Source organism: Amblyomma maculatum, chromosome 6, assembly GCF_055883805.1.
Source record: "Amblyomma maculatum isolate TAMU_Amacu chromosome 6, ASM5588380v1, whole genome shotgun sequence".
Classification (NCBI taxonomy): domain Eukaryota; kingdom Metazoa; phylum Arthropoda; class Arachnida; order Ixodida; family Ixodidae; genus Amblyomma; species Amblyomma maculatum.
The window spans coordinates 78895298-78916977 of record NC_139349.1 but is presented as its reverse complement, the minus strand read 5'-3'; the positions used below and the strand labels follow the sequence as shown (position 1 = coordinate 78916977).

General features: G+C 46.6%; 1 protein-coding gene across 2 annotated transcripts in view; it reads left to right on the top strand.

Annotated features, from left to right (window-relative positions):
- The window catches only part of Rbbp5 (retinoblastoma binding protein 5), a 50714-nt gene extending 29829 nt beyond the window's left edge, over positions 1 to 20885 (top strand). Inside the window, exons 13-15 of one of the 2 annotated variants that reach the window (XM_084606993.1) lie at positions 5364 to 5469; positions 10454 to 10600; positions 20670 to 20885. In XM_084606993.1, coding sequence (XP_084463119.1) covers positions 5364 to 5469; positions 10454 to 10600; positions 20670 to 20713 — 297 coding nt within the window. In that variant the 3' untranslated portion in view covers positions 20714 to 20885. The remainder of the gene's footprint in view (positions 1 to 5363; positions 5470 to 10453; positions 10601 to 20669) is intronic. The other variant, XR_014708071.1, reaches the window with a different exon arrangement.
- Positions 20886 to 21680: the final 795 nt, after the last annotated feature.

Genomic DNA, 21680 nt, shown 5'->3' with positions numbered 1-21680 from the left:
ATGTTATTGAGGGGCAGTTCATGCTTGCACTGCAGCTGTGCATATGCTGATAAGCTGCCTTGTGTCAGTTTGCTGCAGAAAAGTACTGTTAGCTCTTGGTAACTAGCAGTTGCAGGAATGGAGGAATATTTTAACAAATGATATGAAATGATGTGACAAATAATGTGTTGTTCTTAGCTAAGTGAAACCCCGAAAGTTTCATTCTACTGATCATTAAGTTGTAATGCAGTGCAACTGATCGTGCCTTGCCATCTTCCTTGAGCACAGACGCCAGCATAGTTTGCGAGCAATGTCGCTGCATTCATAAAGTTGTGAACTTCACAGTTTCAGTTGATACTTTAAGTAATAATAATTTAATAATCAGGTATGCACGTTGTAAGTCAAATAACTTGTCTTTAGTGCTGAACTTCTTCTATACCTGATGCCTTTTACAGAAGAGGTCAACACAGTGGTAAAGAAGGGGCCATATGTGCAAATGTCTCTTATTCCTAATACAGTAAAAGCACATTAATTCCAACCTCACGGGACTAGAGAAAAAAGCTCAAATTATCTGGTTTGAATTATCGAATGGCCTCAAAAAAAAAAAAGGCTGACAAGAACCACTTACAGTAAATTATTTTGGCAAGATATTGGGAAATGATCACCTGGGTTTTTAGAAAAGAACAGCGCACCGTTTACTATCTTCATTAGTGCTTTATTGTGAGAACACTGTCAGGAGCATCAAAAAGAATTGGTCAAAAATGGTAATGGCCTTCCCAGCACCCTTTACGGTGCGTCACGGTAGCGGCGGCACCCCCCCTCAAGCAGCCTGTGTTGTGTGTGGTGCTGCACCGCATGACACTGAATGGCAATGATGAAGAAACATTTTCGGACCAATGGAAAAAGCGCGTGGTGGAGGCTTGGAAAATGCTCAGTACCACCAATGACCATTCGAAATGCCACAAAACTGCAGTTGGTTAGTTGGCTGTAGTGCAGCTGATAACCGCCGTTAGCGCGGGCTGACGCGACCAGTGCGACACTCATAGAAGCGAAATCGAAACTGAGTAGTCGGCATATTATCAGAGATGAGGGCATCGATGTTTTGTCGGTTCTTGCCTTTGCATCTTCGTCAAAGATGCGTGGTGCACTCAGCATCATACAGTTCAGATTTTGGGAGATATTTTGACAATCGCTTAGAGTGCCAATTGTTTGTGGACGCGGCCTAACTGATATGAGACCGATTGCGGCCATCAAACGCCATAGCTTACATGGTCGTCGGCTGGGACTGCACCGACAGGAAGACTTATTCCTATTTCCCAATTAAAGGGGCGTCAAATTAATAAGTATTTTGTTGCAATTCACGGAGATCACACGGAACAGAGAGCAGGCAGCCGCTGGCAAGGCCGCTACTTCACTACCCTCTGGTGCAGCCGGCTGCCGTGCCAGTCGCGGCACATAAACAGCATCCGCTGCCATTATGCTTTAACACAGACTACGGGACATATCCAGCAATAGTCTCTCATTGGGTAAAAACCCAATAAGAGATCCACTTGAAAATGCCTTGGCAAGCAATACGACCGAGAGTACTGTTTGAATTCACTTTGCGTTAACGAGCTGCCTGTTATTGCTGTCTTATATTTCTATATAAAAGCACTTATTAATATTTTCGTGTCATCATAAATTTTGTGACAATCTCGTTTAGGAACAGGAAATAAAATGTGTTGGTTACTGCGTAAACCTCTAATCTTTCCTTATTTAGTGCAGTGCTGCACATTTTTTTTGGCACCTAATTTCTCAAGTTATTTCATAGAATCTCAGTGCAAATTAGAGATGGATATGATGAGCATCAGATAGGAGCTTTAATAATTAAAATACTGTTCATCAAGCTAATGGTATGTACATTTAATAGCCTATAAGCAGTATTTGTTGAGCGCCACATCTCTAAATATATTTGGGCTTTTACCTAAGTGCGTAAGCTTTATGAAGTAAGAAAAAATCAGAGGTTGTAAGCGCTTGCTTTATCGAGTTTCACTCATTTCTGATTGTATACGCTATGAAACATGTCACCGCCACGATCCAATCCATCGTCAGGGCTAATCCGGTGAGGGATGCTTTAAACATGGGGGCACTTAATTAAGCGTCACCTTTAAAAGTAGAACATGATTGCGTTTTCTAGCCCCATTTGCATCGCACATTCAGTAGGTCTACTTTTAAACCAGCGAGCTTTTGTGACCAATGGGCAGTTTGTCTGTCTCGCAACATGAAAGTCCAGTGTTTGACTTCCACCTGTACTAAACATTTGCTCAGTTTTCATTTCCGCTCAGTTATTTTCCTTTGGTTACAGTGCTTCCTTCAGAAATTTGACGTCAATATGAACATTTCAACTTTGTCATGAATTTTAATGTTGCATCTGATTTTTCGCTGGCGGCCAATGTTATTTTCTGCAACGTGGGACCCTTAGCGACATCGCGTTAAAGTCTTATGAATTTGTTACGACAAAGCGATATACCTATAAGAGAGCTGTACTGGCACGATGTGCTGACAGGTGATGCAGAAATGTCTCATATATTTGGTTGAGGCACGTAACTATGTGCATATATGAAATGAGCTTGCAAAGAAAAGGCAAGGCAAATGAAAAAGCAAATGAAAACAACGAATATTCTGTTGAAATAGTTGGCCAATGCAGCATACCCACAATAAAACGGGCTCAACAATGCTGGTGATTTAGCGCTTGTTTGTAGGAGGCATCTGGTGGGTGCACACATTAGCTTCTCCTAGATGGCTGCAGCATCATCAATATTTTCACTTGTACACATATGGATACCTTAATTTTATGCTTCAGGCCACAGTAGAAGAAATTGGTGTCTGCCGACGAAACGAAACAGACATTGCCAACCATGAACGTTGGCAATTACCACGGTGACGAATGAGCAGCGACAACTCGTATCCCGGAAGGACTTTCAAAAACGACCGCTAGGCATCTTTCACTGGCACCCTTGTAGACAATGCACTGGGCATATAGTTCGAATTATCAGCGATAGAACCGACTCTGTAATAATGGGCTTTTTTAAACATACACTTCTATGGAGCCTGGCTGACCCAAGTAGTGCAGTTCAAATTGGTCAAAAATTCTAATTACTAAGGTTCGAATGGAGGAGCTTTCACGGTATTTCATTACAGCCGCGCCTCTTTAATGGGGTTCCACTGTGTAAGGTGTAGCGCAGTATACCCTGTTCCTTCTAATAGAATGCCTGCTTCGACTTTGTGTCGGCCTACTTCGATTCTCGGTTCTTGATGCGATGGCATTAAAAGCCTCATCAGAAAAAAATTGAGGAGTCCAGCAGTGCCTGTCATAAAATTTTAATAGGTCATTAGGGGGTGTGACATCACGAGACCATGTGACATGGCCGAGTTGGGTGGTGCACTTACACTTGTCAAGTGCTCCGGTCACGTGGGCTCAGGAGTATAGTTGGCTTAGTTGTATGCATATCTGTTCAGACAGCTCTGTGGATCAGGTTGAAATGGAGCCGGGGTCAACGTCGCCTCTGTCTACCGTGGTGGAGGATCCCCACAGATGGAGAGGGCTTAAGGCTTTGGATTTAATACTTTAAAAATTGTCATGAGATTATGGTGGAGATGAAAAGACCTTGCCTCATATAGTGCATATCGAACACTACAATATCAAAGAAAATAGACTTTACAATTTTAATTTGCCATTGAAAATCACATAGAAACAACTGAGGCGCTATCTAGCGGAGAAACCCTATTACTTTCGGTGTAGTACCCCACGTGACAACATGTCAGCCAAATATCGCTGATTTTCGCTAGTGCACACTTATTTATTTTTTTCTTCTAGGAGTGCTTGTCACAATTCATTATATTTTGCGCTCTTTCCAATGCATCCTTAAATAAAAACCATCCCTCCTTTCACACGGTGAGAGGCATGATTTCAGGTTTTGCCACTAGATGGTGCCACAGTGTTTGGAATTCTGTGAATGAAGCGGTGATAGTACCCAGTGAAACTTTCGTGCACGAGGTATGAGTTATTGGCCATAACAGCCTTGAGTGTGAAACTGAAAAGGACATTACTCTTAGCAAAAAATGTCGAATTACTGCCTGGCGAGTGAAATTTATATTTGTTTTCGGTATGTCTTTTTTGTTGACCACCAGTCGTCATCGTGGTCGTTGCTCACGGCTTCCAGCATCGGACTACATAAAAACGGGCGCATGCACTGATCGAAAAATTTTCGGTAACAATTTTCTACAGCGTTTCTACTGAAACTGTTACGGAACCGAACATTTTAGACATCAATCTTCCCATTGGGCCAAAAAGAAATGAGACCTAAATTTCAGTGTTCTGTCTCTTTAATACTATCCCACCCTCAACACGTAATGTAATTAGGTGTCCCCTTAATATTTCTTTACTTCTTACTGAACCAAATCATGCACGTGTTTCCATGGCTCAGTTGTGAGAGTGCTCGGCGGCTGAGACCAGGGCTGAGCGTTCAATTCTGGCTGCAGTGGCAGCATTTTGGTGAAAAAAAAAACGAAAGATGCCTGTGTGCTGTGCTGTTAAAGGGGCGCGAGTAGTTGAAAATAATTAGCCCTCTACTGTATTGTGCCTCAAAGACCAGGTTGCTTTTGGACATTACACACCACGTACCATAAGATAAACAGAATCGCAGACAGGGTACTCACAGGATAGTTCTCTTGCTTATGAGCTGGATTATGCTTCTGTTCAAGTAAAGAAAGAAAGTGTTTTGAAATATACTATAATTCGGTATGGAGCTTGTGAGGTAATCAGCATTGTCACCCATTTCCTTGCATACCATGGTTTATAGTTACATAAAGATTATAGGTAATATCCGGTGTCATGCTAAGGTTTTCACATCTACAGCGTGGTTCAGCACAGCTGATAATGCCTAACTTGTATTTTCTTTTGGAAGATAGGAACAGCCATTCACAACTTGTTCACAACTTGTGTTTGCTATATGCTTCTATGTTTTAAATCTTTATGCTTACTGCTGTGTTGACATGCTTCATTTTAGCTTAAAAAGGTTGTGATAAGGAAATTAATGTATCGATTGAATTTATTAATTGGGATCAGGATAGCTTGATGGCCTAGATGGTAAGTAGGAAGGGAAACAAGAAGCCGTCTACTGGCAACCTTTTTTTTTTGTTGTCTGTAGCCCTCCAGCTGTTGAATGCACGGTGGAAAATAAAGGTTTGATTTGAAATTTAGCAGTCCGCTCTAGTGTTGCAAATAGAAGTGTATGGAAACAGTTGCATTGGTTATAAACTCTTGCCTCCCCTCCATTTTTGGTGCTTTCATTGCAAGCTGTTGCTCTGCTCGAAGGTGATATATGTGCAACACTCTCTTTCAGTCCACTGAGGAGCACGGGACAAAACGACCTAGTTCGCAAGGAGACTCGCCCAAGAAGAAGAAACCCAAGACCTATGACATTGAGCTTAAGGATGCTCCAGTTGGGGGTAGAAATTCTGCCATGTACATTTCATGCGTTACAGAGAGTGTCCGTACATACACGTTTGACACCTGCTACGATGACATTAACTTTTGGTAGAGAGAACTTTTCCTGCAAGAAAAGAGACCACGCTTTGTTGACAGGATTGAGCTAAAAGAAGGATTCCCAACCTGTCCTTTTCCAACACCAGTTATGCTTGCTTTTGAGTAATATAATTTGCTGCTTTTCTGCAGTCCCGCATTTGTCATCAGAGTCATCCTACTCACTCTGTTGATTCAAATTTAAAGCTTTTGTTTGTTATTGCATTATGATGCAGTAATGATTTCATCTGACTGTCCATGGCATTCATATCATGCTAGGCTAGCTATTTTGTATTGGAATGTTATGTACTATACATGGACAGCTTTTGCTTTGAAATTCGTGTTGTAAAGAACATTATACTGGATGGCATATAGCAGTGACTCCTGGTCAAAAGTTGTTAAATGGAAATTCTTTTCCAACATTTCAATGCAAGCTGGGTGAGGCACTTGATGCTGAGTTTTGGTTGGCTTAAGAGACTTTACCCTTGCAACACAGTTACAGATAATGTTTACATTGCAGATTCATAAACCTTACTTGATTCCCTCCATATAATCAATCATGAAGGATAAGGTGGCTGCAACTGCCACAGAACAGGGTTAATTGGAGGGGCGTTGGAGAGTACTTGGTCCTTCGAAGGATAAAAATGCAGCACACGTTAACTGCTGTCGAACGTAGCCACTCTGCACTACCTGTTACCTCTTATTTTTGCTTTATTTGATTGTAATAATAATCATTAGTTTAGGAAGGGAAAGGTTCAGTATCTGTCACACTTGTTTTTGTGGACACCTGAACCATACCATAAGGGAATGGAGGAAGGTGTGAAAGTGGAAAGAGAGAAAGAGGAGCCGTAGGGGGGGGGGTAATGGGGGCTGCGGAGTAATTGTGTCCTCTTGGGGATTTTTAACGTGCAGTTGACATCGCACAGCACAGGGACGCCTCTTTGTTCCGCCTCTATCGAAACGCAGCCGCTGGCGGTCGGGACCGAACCTGGGTACTCCGGCACAGTAGTCTGACCTCTTAACACTGCACCACCGTGGTGGGGCACTTTATTTGATTATTTATTGATTTCTGCCACTGCTTGCTCTGTGGCAGTCATGAAGCTGAAGAGCAACGTTGCTAATTATGCTTGTTCTTGAGCACTTGGGTTTGGTGCACGAAGAATGTTGCACCTGTTGACTTGCTATGGGATGCCTCGTTTGTAAACGGCGCGGTATGTTTTCTTTGCCCAGTTCCTGCCCGAACATTGTGACTGCAAATTATCTCTGAAACAGTTTCAGAGGCAGGTTAACCGCACTGATTGATGCCATTCTCAGTGGTAACTAGTTACTCTTTGTAGCCTTTCTCTCTTTTTTTTTTTTTTTTTTTTTTGGAAGAGAGCTTTGCAAACTTGCACTCAAAAATGCTACTCCACCTGTTTCCGGCAGCATTCAGATAGTGAGCTAACTTTATGCTGTCACATTTTGCCACTATCCTCTGCATTCTTGAGAACAGCGTGTGTCCCCTAAGCGGCTTCAAACAGAATTTAGGGAGGAAAGCTTTGCCTTTCAGGCAATTTGATATGCATCTTGTTTCTTTATTTTTGCAGCCTTTAGATTGCAAAATGCACAGAAAATAGGGCAGCTTTATTTCCACTAGAGCAGGCACTGTTATGTTCCAAACAGAGTAGTGGATGACTAGAGTGGCTCACCATGCACACTAATAAGGTTAGCTGTGACAAAGCACTTGAGTTTCTTGGATGAGGAGTCCACAGAAGCAAACCGGAGCCTCATCATAGTGTTAGTGATGCGACGTCTCTGAAGCACTGCATATAACCTTGTCCATTTCTTTTGGCTCTGTGGTGGAACTGAGGACCATTGTCAGTGAACAGTAGAATTGGTTACTATTTGGGGCAGTGAGTGCAGCGGTTTCCCCAGGAGCTGAAATTAGGGGATTCTGGAATAATAATAATACTCAAAAAATAACAAAATATTCTGTCGATAAAAGAAACATAGATTGCAAATTAAGGGGATGCCATCAGGAAATTGGAGGATGAAGGCTGGCCTGCATCCCACAGGGGTTGTGCAAAGGTATCAGTGAATACCTTCTTTAGAGCAGGCTATGAAGGAATGGAAAGATATTGCTGCTATAGTGGCTCAGTAGTTAGCACTCTGGGCTATTGAGCCAGAGTACAGTGGTGCAATCCTGGGTGGGTGCATTTCACTGCATATTGATAGAATAATAATAATTGGTTCGCAGGAAGGGAAAGGCACAGTATCTGTCACACTTGGTTCTGTGGACACCGAATCGTGATGTAAGGGAAGAGAGGAAGATGGGAGTGAAAGTGGAAAGAGGAGGAGGTAGTGGAAGGCTACCATTCGCTGACATGGCACAGCACAGGGACGCCTCTTCCTTTGCCTCCATCGAAACGCAGCCTCGGGATCGAACACGGGTACTCTGGCACAGTAGTCGGAGTTCTTACCACTGCACCACTGCGGCGGATTGATGGAAGCAAAACACAAAATGTGGCCATGGGCTGGCCATTGAGGTTCCTGGGTGGTTGAAACAATCCAGACCCTTCCACTAAGGCATCCCTCATGCCCCATGTGTAGCTTTTGGATGCTAAATCGCATAATGTAAAATTTACAACGGGAATATTTTAATCAAATAGTATCATTTTACTCCAGCTTGCCATGTAGTGGTTTAATGCGCAGAGGGTTGAAAGAGGGAAGTCAAGGGTTTGAGATAGGTGCGCAACTTTCCTTAAGAGGTCTCTGACTAGATAATTTGGAAATTGATTGGGAACTACACAAGAGTAACCTGGGTACTCAAGGCTGGCCATAAGCGTGCACAGGGTTCTTCCATTAGAGGGAGCAACGTTTCAGCGCAACCCCCTCCATTCAGCCCTCTCCCATTGAGGCCCCTTTCCAAAGGTAAAGGGGGCAGGATCTTGGAACGCGACATCGCGGGACGACGGCCGCCAGTATAGTCAGAAAGCTTACATGATCATAACCCTGCATTTTAACTTTAACGATGACTGCACAAGTCCGACACAGTAAATTTATGGGCTAGGCTTGTCGCTCCTTTAGATAATATGTGGGGAGCTGCCTTCACTTCTGTAAAGACGCCTTCGAGACTGGCCATGCATTGTTTTTGGCCTCACGTCGACTATGCAACGCACTTTCATGCTCCCGACACTCAGCCTACATTTTGCAACGTAGCTGTCAGTCACAAGCACGACTTGGAAAAAGCCCGGTTGTGCGCTCTGTGAAAACGAAAAAAGCGAGGACTAAAGCGCGGAGGCCAGTTGTAACATTGTGAACTGGATCAGCATGTAAGGCAGCTGCGTGCGACCTTGTGCGACCTTGTGCCAACTGGACTCTCTTTGGGTAGCGCGTCCTTCCTTGTTGCATGCCTGTAGTTCGGTGAAAGCTAAATGTTCTCTCCGTCTCAGCCCGTTCGTTGCTCATGCTTTTTGAGCTGTTCTTTCTTTCTTTGTCTTCGGTGTGTAAAGTTTTTTTATTTATTTGTGGGAAGCAGGAACGTTTTTACAATCTTCATCGTAGTCGGCGTGTTTTTCAATCATTTCGCGATGCTTCTCCGTTAGCTCTCGTATTTTCGACTTTCTCTCTCGTACATTAAAATAAAAAGAAAGGCAGGGGGCGAAGGAGGATTTAGAGCGTCTTGCCGAAGAGCAAAACGCTCTGTTTGCTCAAGTAAAACTACACCTTCGTTTACCAAGATACTTTGTTGGGCGAGTTGGTACTTATTCATTATTAATATAAACAGCGCGAACACGAAGACAAGGGACAAGAAACAAGAAAGCCACAGTACATGCGCTGACTCCTAAGCCGTTTAGGCCCAGAAAAACAAACATGAAGAAAACGAAACATGTACTGTGGCTTTCTTGTTTCTTGTCCCTTGTCTTCGTGTTCGCGCTGTTTATATTAATAATGAATACACCTTCGTTGTTTCGGAATTTTTGCTCGTTTTAGAACAATTGGGCGGAACGGCAACGGTCATGTTCCAAGAAAAAAAAAAAATCGCAATAAGGGAGGGGGAATGCTCCATTTCAGGCGCGGCATTTTATGTCGTTTCCGACTGACGGAACGCTTTCGGGATATCGGATATCATAATATATATGGTTGTTGTATCACATTCCCACTAGGGGGATCGGCCACACATGAATCCAGCAGAAGTGTATTATGCTGTTTGATTTGAAATTAAAATGTATACACATATGTATAAAAATATGCAGTGCGATAGAAAAAAGGCCCTACTCATCAGAAAAAAAAATATCGATCAATTTCATCTCAAGAAGCTGAATGTCACCAGTCAGTCCGATGCCGGCGGGGAAGCTCTTCGACCTCATCGTTCGTCCTGAGATTTCTACGTTGCTACCGAACTTTAATCGTGCCTAGTCTACTGTTTGCCCTTTGAATGTCGTCTTTTGATAGCATTCTCGCATGCTTTTTCACCACGTCATCCGGGTCTCTACTTCAACATAGCTGGCTGCTTTGCGAGGTGTCCAAACGGCTATGGAGCAGTCTAGACCTTTCGGGTGGCTCTCTCTGAGTTGATGATCTTAGTTGCTGCCTGCTGGGTTGGATGTAGCTCTTTGACATGCGAGCTTAATCGTGCCCTGTGCGGAAGTTCATGTATCGGGCTCTCTGCCATTCATTATTGGCTCGCACAGAACCCGCGGTGCGGCATTCGCGTGGTTTACGCGAGTGCGCGGAGGGCGACAGTAAAGAAGAAGAAGAACAAAACGGCACTTCATAAAACATAGCTGGGGCCACTCAAAACCCATAGGATTTCAGTTGCACTGATTACGCCTTACACAGGATTTTGCAGTCGATTACAATAGCCCTTCGGTGATCTCACCGTGTCTTCTCGTTTTTTTTTTTTTTTATTTTTCGTTGCGGCCTTCGCAGAGACTCACCCACTTCTCAGCTCGAAGGTGAAGGACAAGAGCCAGCAGCCGCGCAAACCCCGACAAAAGCCCGGCAAGGCTGCTCCGCAGGGCGGTTACGGCCTGGAGGCCAAACTTCCCCGGTCGTCCAAGTTGTCCAAACTGAAAGGTACGTTGGTCCGGTCACACTCATTTTTGTGTCGTTCGGCGGCAACCCGAATGCCCTCCGATCGAGCTCGTGTCATAGCCGTGCTGCAAAGTCGTGCTGAGCCTTCATTTGCCTTGATGCAAATGAAGGCTCCCCGTCTGGAAGTCAAAGCGTCATTGCTCTTGGACCCAATTTGTTGGACAAATGTTTTCCCGTGTAATGTTTTCAACAATGTTTTCTTCCCGTGTGCCTCTTTTTTTTTTTCTTTTTTATGCTATCAAGCAATAACTGCTGAACCGCAACATCAAAAAACGAAAAAGAAAACGTTTTTCGCTGTTTGTTCGCGGCGCGCGCGCCACCTTATCGCGCGCAGTTTCGTCTTATCTTCGTTCTCAGTCAAGCGGAAAAAAAGCGGCGAACGGAAAATGTAAAAAGCAGTCCCCCCCCTTTTTTTTTCTCAGCAATTTTCCAACATTTTCTTTAGACATATTCCGCTCGGCGTTTTTCTTGTTCCGCGACTACGAAGGCCGTTTTTCATTGGGCGATTCGGACACGTGTCCTTAGCTCTGATGGGATCACAGCGGACCCGGTCGCGAATGCAGGGAAATGCTCTTTCTCTTCCGTGGAGAAAATGACCGCTTTTTAAGGCCTTTCTAGGCTCATGAAACGAAATCCCGTGCGCGAGAACTGTCATATTCCGCGAGAAGCGTTCTTGTCTAGCGTTCCTGCCATCTGCAATCCCACGCGAACGCGAAGGAACATGGAGCGACGGTGTACTGTCCAAACTCACACACACATGCGCGTAATGTGAGGGCCGTGCGGTGGCCCTGGGCCCTTGAAGGGTCCAAACTCGCTCGTGAAATAATGTTTTTTCCTCCTCCTCCTCCTTGCCGGAGAAAGTGTGACAGATACTGCGCCTTTCCTTTCCTATAAACCGATCATAATTACATGTAGCACTGCAACGAACGCCGATAAGAGGCAAAAGATGAGAGGCAAATTATAGGATAGGAAGGGTAGGCTTTCGCCATTCTTCTAACAGACATCTAAGAGACCCTCTAATTTTTTTTCTTTGTTTCGGCAGTCTGATTTCTTTTTTCTTTTTGTTGTTGTTGTACGAAAGTTATTAGATTTAATATTTTATGTAACACGTAATTAAACCTAAATAAACGTGCGTTTTAGGCATATAATTTGGAACAGTGAAAATGTGCGTTGCAGCACCAAATCTTATTTGCCAAAAACAAGATTTCACGAAAAAATTGACAGGTTTGTAAGAATACACTTGCACCTCAAAGGGAAATAGTGTTACAATTTTTTTTTCTAGAGTATGCATAGCCTTTGGCGTCTTATTGGCCACTATGCATGAGAAAATAGCAGTTTTAAGTTGACTAGTATTCTTGGTCAAAATAGTAACTAGACACGCGAAACGCGGCCGACGAGGAACACGAAGCTATTATGGCCGCGCGGACGCCAAGTTCCAGTCTTGTTTCCGTCGTCGTCTCTGTCATAACTGAATTCTGGCGGTGAAGGCAGCATGTGCAGACTCGCTGCTGCTCCTCGGGGAATCGAACAAATCAGCGGCAGACTACTGGTGAATTCAAGAAATTTTGCTATGTTTTCAATCCTGCCATTCTTGTTTTCTACTTAGACGCACCGCGACTTCGGAACGCGTTTAAAAATGGCATCGTGAGAGAGAAAAAGAAATCTGCATTGAAAACGAAATTTCACTTGCCTGATTACACGCCAAATAGCTCAGCGTGTCCGTAAGCAACGCGGAAAGCTCCGAAATCGGCGTGGAAGTCGTTGTTAGCGAACTAATAGATGTGCGGCGTCTTTGGGGCGGGTTCGAAAAAAAAAAAAAAACAGCGCCGCAAAAAAAAAAAAAAAAAAAAAAAGAAAACCCACGTTGAAACTAAGTCACTGCTCTGATCTGATTACATGACAGATGGCATGGAGCGGCTCCATTAGCAACGCGGAAGGGTCTCCGAAATATAGTTAGCGGGCTAACGATGCACAGTGGTCGCGGTAGGGAGAGTGAAATCGGTTTCAATTTTTCGAAAAATTGGCGACTTTTTTCAGTGGTTATTTCAGAACGCGTGTTTTTTTTTTTTTTCCGGCTGTTGTTATTTTGGACAAATGAATTGCTGAATTTTTTCGATGATTTCCTGAGCGGAAAAAAGTCCTTTTTGTCGTTTTTCTCGGCATGATCAAACAGTTTATTTACAACTGATATTAAGATTTCTTGTTTCGCGGCTATTCCTGTTGAAGGCATTGGGGCATAAATAAATGAGACAGCCGACTGACTAATACGACTGGAAGAGCTGGGGTGGCATGTCACCTTTGGGCTGTCGCGTTGGTTTGAACGAAAAGGTACGTAACTGCCGCTCAATCGTCTCTGTAGCCGAAATGCGATACATGTTCGTGACGCCCGTGCACGGTTTTGTAGCTTGAGCTACATTGGCCGCACTCTCGCTGGCTTCGCGTGGTTCTGGGGCGACAGTACTTCGCATGCTCGATGAGCGAGTGACGTCACTGCTCGCATCTGGGGGGTACTCCGAGCCACAATGGCAGCAGTGAAGTGCGGCATCCTGGACCGAGGATCGACCACGGCCCTCAAGTGACCAGCAACGGTCACAAACACATCGAATCTGTACAAAATAGTTTTTTCCACTCCATTCCATGGCGAGCCTCGCCGTCGCTGCCGGCGCGGCCGCTCGCCGCAGCTGCGAGGAGCCGGGTGACGTCACTTTATCGGCGCCGCCACTTCTGGAGAAGAAGCGGCGCTAACGTGCACCGACATCGCACTGCACACGGACGTCTCTCCGTTTCGCCCCCATCGAAACGAAGCCGCCGGAAGAGCGTAAAAAAAAAAAAATGATTTATTTATAGGAAGGGAATGGCGCGGTAACTGTCTCACTTGTTTTTCTGTGGACACCGCAACCGCGCCGTAAGGGAAGGGAGGAAGATGGGAGTGAAAGTGGAAAGAGAAAGAGGAGCCGTAGTGGAGGGCTACGGAGTAATTTCGACCACCTGGGGATCTTTAACGTGCGCTGACATCGCAAGCGGCGCAAGCAACAGCAAAGAGAGAGTGTAAGAAGGCGAAGAGAGCAGCGGAGACGCCCGAGCTACACTTTACACGAGCAGAGAGAGGAACGGCTTGTCGAACAGTGATGCCAGACTGCCGAGTGTAATAAACGGAGCATAGCCGGCCAGGTGGGGCCTATGTAAAAGTTCAGTCAACGGGAACCACCAAAAGAGGATCAGACTCTCATCGATAAACATAGATGACCACAACAAACTCAGCCAGGGAAACGTACCTCTTGCTACGTATATCCTGGCATAGCTGAGCTAAGCCACTGCCAATTTCTTGACAATTCTCTGCATGCTGTTGGCAAACCTACCGAACCGACTAACCGTTCTAAACAGGTAATCGTAGTGAATAAACGACTTAGCTTGCAGGGAGCAAGGAGGTGGTGCTTCCAGGTCTACGTGCACATGATATGTCTAGCGGAACAACTCTTCAAATCGCACGATTGCTATCACGGCCCTGGCTTCTCTACTGTTTACGCTTATTTTTTTTTTTTAACTTTGAGTGTGACAAAAATACCGCGTATATATATGCCTTGCATGCCAAGAATATATTGGCCTTTTTCGGTTAAAATTAAAGAAAAAAATAATTCGCTTACTTTTATCGGTTTGTACCGAAAAATCCGACCCCTGCTCGTAGTTCAGGCTTAGTGTCAGTGGGTGGCTCACGAGAGTGGTGCATATACCATGGCGGTGCGTTCTTCACTCGTCGTGTGGCTGTCATCGGCGCAGAGGCTACACGTCGGTTTATTGCTGTGTCAGACTATGATGAGTCCGAGCTGAGCGGGCGACCACAGTTCACGTACAAGTACGGTGCGGATCATCCTCAGCCCTCGCAACCTGCTTGGAGTTCCCTGTGATAAAAGTACGTGTCCTCGTCAGAGAATGTGGTGGACTTGGAAAACTCCCGTGCGTCAAGAATTAAGAAATGAAGGAGAAATGTAATAAAACGAATTAAACTGCGGCCGCGCAGAGACCCCCCGCGGTATACACCAGGAGGATGAGGAGGAGGAGGAGGAGGAAACTTTATTGAGGAGAATTTGGAAAGTTCTTTCTTCGTGGGAGTTCGCTTCTCCTCAAGCCGCCCCAGGGGTGGTCATCGCTCGATGGCGCTCGACGACCTCCTTGGCCCAAGCCGTGATTTCGTGTTGCCGGCTTGTTTGTCGTTCCTCTCGCCTTTTTAATGCGGAAGCCTTTCTAGGCTCATAACACGAAATCCCGTGCGCGAGAGTTGTGCGCGAGACCTGTCATATTCCGCGAGATTCTGCGAGATGCGTTCAATTGTCGCGTTCTTGCCATTTGCAGTCCCACACTTGAACGCGCGCAAAGGAACGCTACGCGACTGAAAAAAGAAAAAAAAAAAATGTTTTTCGACCCCAGGAGGCCTCCTTCCTTTGACCAGGAGGCCAAAGTCGCGGATTGGACCCTTTCCACAGCGACCGACTGAATGTCGATGGAGGCGGTTGTGTACAAACAGGTTCGATACACGTTGAACGACCTCAGGTCGCCTCTACTGCGGCTCGGCTCGTAGCCTACGATGCTCCTTTGGTGCGTTAGCAGCCCTATCTAATAGTTCTTTACGAACCGCTTAAAGCCTCATCCTAGGAACCAGGCGTACGTTGCTGTTCCGATTGATTTATAGGAAGGGAAAGGCGCGGTAACTGTCACTTGTTTTCTGTGGATACCTCAACCGCGCCGTAAGGGAAGGGAGGAAGGTGGGAGTGAAAGTGGAAAGAGAGAAAGAGGAGCCGTAGTGGAGGGCTACGGAGTAATTTCGACCACCTGGGGATCTTTAACGTGTGCTGACATCGCACAGCACACGGACGCCTCTTCGTTTCGCCTCCATCGAAGCGCAGCCGCCGAGGTCGGGTTCGAACCCGGGTATTCCGGCGCAGTCGTCGGGCGTCTTACCACTGCACCACCCGGGCGGGGCAAAAGACCTGCGTGAAAGCGAGAACTAAAGTGAATAGCAAAAGCCGTTATGTTGCAGTTTCCTTGTGCTTCACGGGACCGTGGTTGTTGACGCACATGGATTAAGCGTTGATAAGGGGTTCACGGCGAGCGACGGCGGCACTACTGAAGCCTGGGTCGCTTGCGAGCTGGCCTTTGCTGGGGCTCGGGCGCGGTGGCGGCGCGACCTGTTGTTTACGTCGCGTCGACCGACTGTGTAGAGGCGCGAGTTCACTTGACGTGGCCGGAACTGCGACGCCTTCCCATTCACCCTGCTTTCTCCCGTGCTTCCTTCCTCTGTCACCCACTCTCCCCACGCTATTCCCCGTTTCGCGCCTCCGCTGTTCGTTTTGCTAACGCGACGCGGACCGCAGGAAGACCCGCGCTTTCCGCTTTCGTTACGTCTGCCGATGACGTTCTATCCCATAGCCGATTATTCCCTTAGCCCTGAACTTCTGGCCCTGTTTCCCGCGGCACATTAAAAATTCTAGCAGTTTACAGCAGTGAGAAAATTTCAGTAGTTAGGCTTGTTTTTCCTTTTTATTCTTTTTTTTTTATGAATATTCTCGTTTCCTCACATTTCATGCCTAAAGTTTCCCGAACTGGAGGAAATTTTCCGAGCAGAATTTTGATCTTGGGTGCGGGAGGATTTTGTCCGAGGATGATTTTTTCCCTGCAATTTTCTCATTTTGAAGCGAGAGTGGTATCTGGGACTTCCGGAGTTATAACGGGCCTTACTGTTGGCGTAGTTGTTGTGTCTGTAGGAAGAAGGAAAAGAAAAGGCACGGGCCTGCTACTGGCTCTGTAGCTGAGCCACCTCCGCTGCCTCGTGCGGACAGAAGAGAAAATACAGAAGAAAGAAAAAGGAAGAGGGAGAGAAAGACTTGCGTCGTAACAGGAAACTCTCAATCACTGGCTGACCAAGGCTGAGCCAGACAGGGCGGCACTACCAAGTATGTCTCTTCGGTGGCCGGTGGTTCATGGTAGAGTTCGAGTAGCAGAGCTCCTTGTACGGCCACGTCAGTTGGTAGCTCAAATAGATCTTTTTTGAGTCCATGTCCCCATCAAGCGCAGATAGATGCTCAAAGAGGTACACACGTGAAGTGGCAGCTTCGCGTTCCACATTAGAAACTGCTAGTGCCATTAGTGGTTACCATCTCACTTGAGAGAAGTACGTGGCCGTGTTGGGGCCTAGTCCGCAGTTCGTGCGTTGTTGCGCAGGCGCAGTGCGCGCAGTGAGGGGCGTCACGCATGGAAACCTGAAGCGGAGAATGCGAAAAGTAACTGCAAATAGTCCTTTTTTAAAGGCGAAAGGCTCACGGTGAATATCTCGCGTCTGCGAGATCTGTCCGCGAGATTCCGCGAGGCTTGTCAGCGAGACGTCGCAATAGGTTCTGACGTCAGCATAATTCCCCCGGGTATAGACGTCGCAATAGATACTGGCGACGAAGCCAAAGAAAAGAAAGTAATGAAATTATAAGGAGTACAGAGTAGTAGTAGAAGCGGCGAACGGCGGTTGCAGGAGCGCGCGTAGCAATCGGAGAACGCGCGCGGTCGCTGCCACGGAGGAAGATAGGGGCGGAGCTGGTTACGAGGCCGATGCCGACGACGACGCGAAACGCAGGAACGGGCGCCAAAGAGCTGCGCTCAATAAGAAGAAAAAAAAAAAAAAGTCGCTACTACTTAGGTCTCGGTACAATAGCCGTTTATGGGCAGGGGTGGCGTCGCACTAGCGAGAACGGCCTAGCAGACGACGTTCGGTGCAGAATAGCGCGCCTTTGCGCTCGCATGCTTTGTCCTCTCCTCATTCTTCCGGCGCAACAGCGCCGGTTACGTTGCCGTTCGCGCGATACTTTTAAACAAAAGTGGTCGACGGCACACAGGTTCTTTCGAATCCCTCTCTCAAACTAGCCTCTATAACTTGACTAGCAGATGGATGCTTATTGGGAAGCGAAATGGTGCGACTTCACCCTGAACGCTGCACAAAGAACGGTTGCGCCACAATTTTGGTACGAAATCGCGGTTATCTGTTTCAACTTATATATAATTGGTTCACAGGAATGGAAAGGCGCTGTATCTGTCACACTTGTTTCTGTGGACACCTGAACCGCGCCAATAAAGCGACCTGTTGCAACTTCCCGAGGACACATTCTGCGGCGCCACTCGTGAGTCAAGTGCAGCTTGCTTTCGCCTTAAAATCCGCGGTGTGGATTCGTACTGCAGTTGGTCGGCAGTTGGTTTCACAAAATTACTTGTTCCTTATCGGGTTGGACTGGATTTTGGGGGGTTATGTTTGGGTGTGGACATCAAGGCCTGTGAAGTTCTGAAGTCGCACGGGTTGCGCGGTTGCGTGGGTGCAGTACACCGTAGCGAAGGAGCAGGTGGCTCAAGTCGACAAAACGACAAAACAACAAAACAAAAAGTGAGAAGGTTTCAACGCTGCTGAACCGAATGTGGAGCGAGAGCATTAGCTGCGGGTGACCGAGCGTTCTCCTCCTCCTTCTCCTCCTCCTCCTTCTACTACTCCCCCTCCTGCCTCTTCACGACGTGGCCAACCGAGGTCCTGAAAACCTACCGCAGCGTAGCTACAAAACTTTGTGCAGCTGATGACCCGCAGTATGCACATTGCAAGTGGTGCGGACGAAGTCTTCTATCAGCCTCCGCCTGCAGTCTGTCCGGCCGGTGACCCTCGTACATAAGTATGCCTGCCTCTACACGCATGCCAAACTGAATCAGGTGGCAGCGAAAGCTCGATCGGAGGAAAGGCGGACTCTCGGAGACTGCTCTGATTAAATCTAAACAGAGGGGCGCAGCGGCTCGCTGCTAACTCGCTGTCACTGAGCGCGCAGTTAGTCGTCGTAGGCGCAGAAAAAAAAAAGAAAAAGATAGAAACGGAGAGGGAACAGACCAGTTTCGGCGCTAAGCTTCTTTATAAGCTGTATACGAGCTTTGAGTTAAGCTTGTAGCCTGTCTCCGTCGCTCTGTCCAAGGAGTCCAAGGAGAGTTGGGAGAGAGAGCAAGGTCAGAGTGCGGGAAGCTGATGAGGAGGCGGAGGAGTGCGAATAGTGTGTGATTAGCCGCGCTTGCAGCTCGCGCTCGCTGTTGGTGGTGCTGCTGTTTTTGGAAGGCTCGAACCCAGAAGCCGCCTCGTGTGCGCGCTCGGTGCAGCTTCGGAGCTGAGGGATTCTATTTGGAGCACCGGCACGCGCCTCGTGTCATTAGCTGGCTAGACCTCTCGGCGGCGACAGCGACTTTTTCTCGCTTTATTTTTGGCTTCATTTGGAAACGAGCTTGCACGTCTCGTTTGATCTTCAGCTTTCCGCTCTCTAAAGCTCCGTGCACAGTTTCCTTTTTGCGTTCGCTCGCCGGTGAGCCGGACGGTGCGTGTCTCGCTCAAGCGCCCGGCGGGATGCGTGCTGTCGTACGCAGTTGCCCTGGCGAGCGCTCGGCGTTTATGCAAATGTGGTCGCGGCAATATGCATATGGGCGCGGACCAGACATCCCGCGGCGCGACGATGGACGGCAGTTGTCGCGCCATGGAAAGGGAAATGTGACTTGGAGTTGCTCGCGCGGCCTTCTTGGAGCGTGCACTTCTCTATCTTCTTTTTTTCTTTTTGAGAGTCAACAGCCGATGACTCGCACTCTGAGTGAACGGGACTTGTTCGCATTGTGCGTAGTTCGAATTAGTGGGAGCCATCGAAATACATTTGATGATGACTGAACCAACGCACGCTCGAGTAAACCAACAATTCGGATTAAGCGGGCTCGGATTAGCGGCAGTGATGGGCATAAATCGGACGCCAGTTGCTTTTCCGCGGTCGTGGTCATATACGCTGCAAGTGAAAACCAGTGCTTTCTATAGCAGCACGAAACGCCTCCTTATGCGGACGTCGGCTGTGCAGGTAACTGGTTATAAATGCAGAAATGCTTCCCACGGCTACATTCTCACCTTCCCTTGTTCGTTCGCCCCTTCGAGGAAATGACTATCTCAACTGGGCCATATATATTCAAGAAGATGTAAGGAATATTCGGATCGGCCCCAAGTTTCCCAGGGAGGTCTCTGTGTAACCAAAGGAAAGTAAGTGGGCGGGAAAGGAAACCGAAATGATTTGGTTGAGATGGGAATGGAACCCGGGAGTCCTTCGAATTGGTAGACGGACCCTTACCCGCACGCCACGAAGGCTGCTTTTTCTTCATACATGGTGTATTTGTTGCACGTGGTTAGTGTAAGGCCACAAAGGTTCATTGTGTTCAGGCTGACTAAAGGTGGAGGTGCGAACGAGAGGAACCCGATAACGCAGTCTAGTTCAATTCTCAAGCAAAAGTATATAAGAAGGATACCATACGAGAGATAAATTTCACCCTTTTACAAATACAAAAATATACAAAACAACCCTTTCAAGGTGGCGAAATACTCCTTGAAAACATTACTTTTCGTCATTTCGGAAAGAGCGTGGTGTCTTTCTTCGTTATGCACTCTTTATCGCTTTCGAGTGCGCGACCGTAACCATCCCTTTTGCATGTTCTTGCAATGCTGCTTGCAATGCAATTGCTGCGTTTTTCTTGGCGCGTGTGTGCTTGTTTTTGTGCGTGGTTGGCTCACTGCGTGCATAAGATGTCTATAAATATGCATGTACCAATGATATAGCGTCTTCTTTGCTTACATTCGCCAGGCCTACCTCGCTTAAAACACAACGCGCATGCATAGTAAAAGAACTAGCAAACAAATGCTCGAGCCGAGGTGCCGATAACAGGCGAGGATCTTATGCTACGCTATCGCTGCTGTCGTGTGGGTAATGCAAGAGTGCACAAAAGTTCTTTTAGTCACGCTCTTCTCCATGCTGTTCCTTGGTTATGCATGGGGGTCACAACATTGAACCACACGCATGCATTTCTGTAGTGAGTTAACCGAAGTGTATCGGCTAAGCCGTAAATTTTAAATACTGCATAATTATTTCAGTGGCCCGATTCGGGAGTAGCAGATTGCAGACCGAAATCGCGGAGGTCATTTTAATAGTCTTGTCTGCGTTGCTTCTCTTTTTCTGTGTCATTTCAGATATTGATGGTGGCAGCTTCGAGGGCTCCAACTCACCAGCGTGATCAGCTGGACGTCTTCCCCACTTTTCATCGCATCACATCTCCAATAGCACCGGCTGACTGCCATGAGCTTTACGAGTTTTTATGCTTGACATGCATTTTTATCCCGTTTTGTTCATTGTTTTTTTTTTTTTTTACACTTTCACCCTCTCATTAAAGTCATAGTTTTAAATAGTACGCGGTGTCTTCTTTATTCCTTGAAATGTGTCGCCCTTTGGTGTGTTCCGTATGAGCAGGCCCCGATTGATTGACAACTTTTGGAAGGGGCGTTTAGCACGGTATGGTTTCTTTTTCACAAATCCTGTCATGAAATTTCATTTTAGTTAACAACGTGGGGCAATGTTTTCTTTTTTTTTTTTTATGTGCGAAATGTGAGATCCGGGCGTGTCGAGCTTTGCCTGCATTGAAAAGCAGCCGTAGCGGCTGGCATCGAACCCTGGTGACTGGGCGTAGTAGTCGAGCGCCCTAACAACTGTGCCACCGCTGGCCACCTGAGCATTATATAAACCTCACAAGGCATGAGCCGGGTGACGTTTTGCTTGTGAATTCCTTCAGTTATCCAGAACTCCAGAACAGAATTCTAACCACTAGGAGATTCTAATTCTACTGAAGTTGAGGACAACGCAGAGGGCTATGGAACGAAAATGGTAGGGGTAACATTAATAGACAGGAAGCGTGCAGAGTGGGTCAGAGAAATAATTCAATTTCCGATATTCTAGTGGAAATCAAGAAGAATAAATGGGCATGGGTAGGACATGTAGTGCGAAGAGAGGATAACCGATGGTCGCTTAGTGTAACAAACTGGATTTCAAGGAAAGGAAAGCGTAGTTGGGGGCGGCAGAAAGTTAGGTGGGCGGGTGAGGTTAAGAAGTTCACAGGGATCAGTTGGATGCAGCTAGCACAGAACCGGGTTAATTGGAGAAATATGGAGAGGCCTTCGCCCTGCAGTGGGTATAGTCGATCAGGCTGA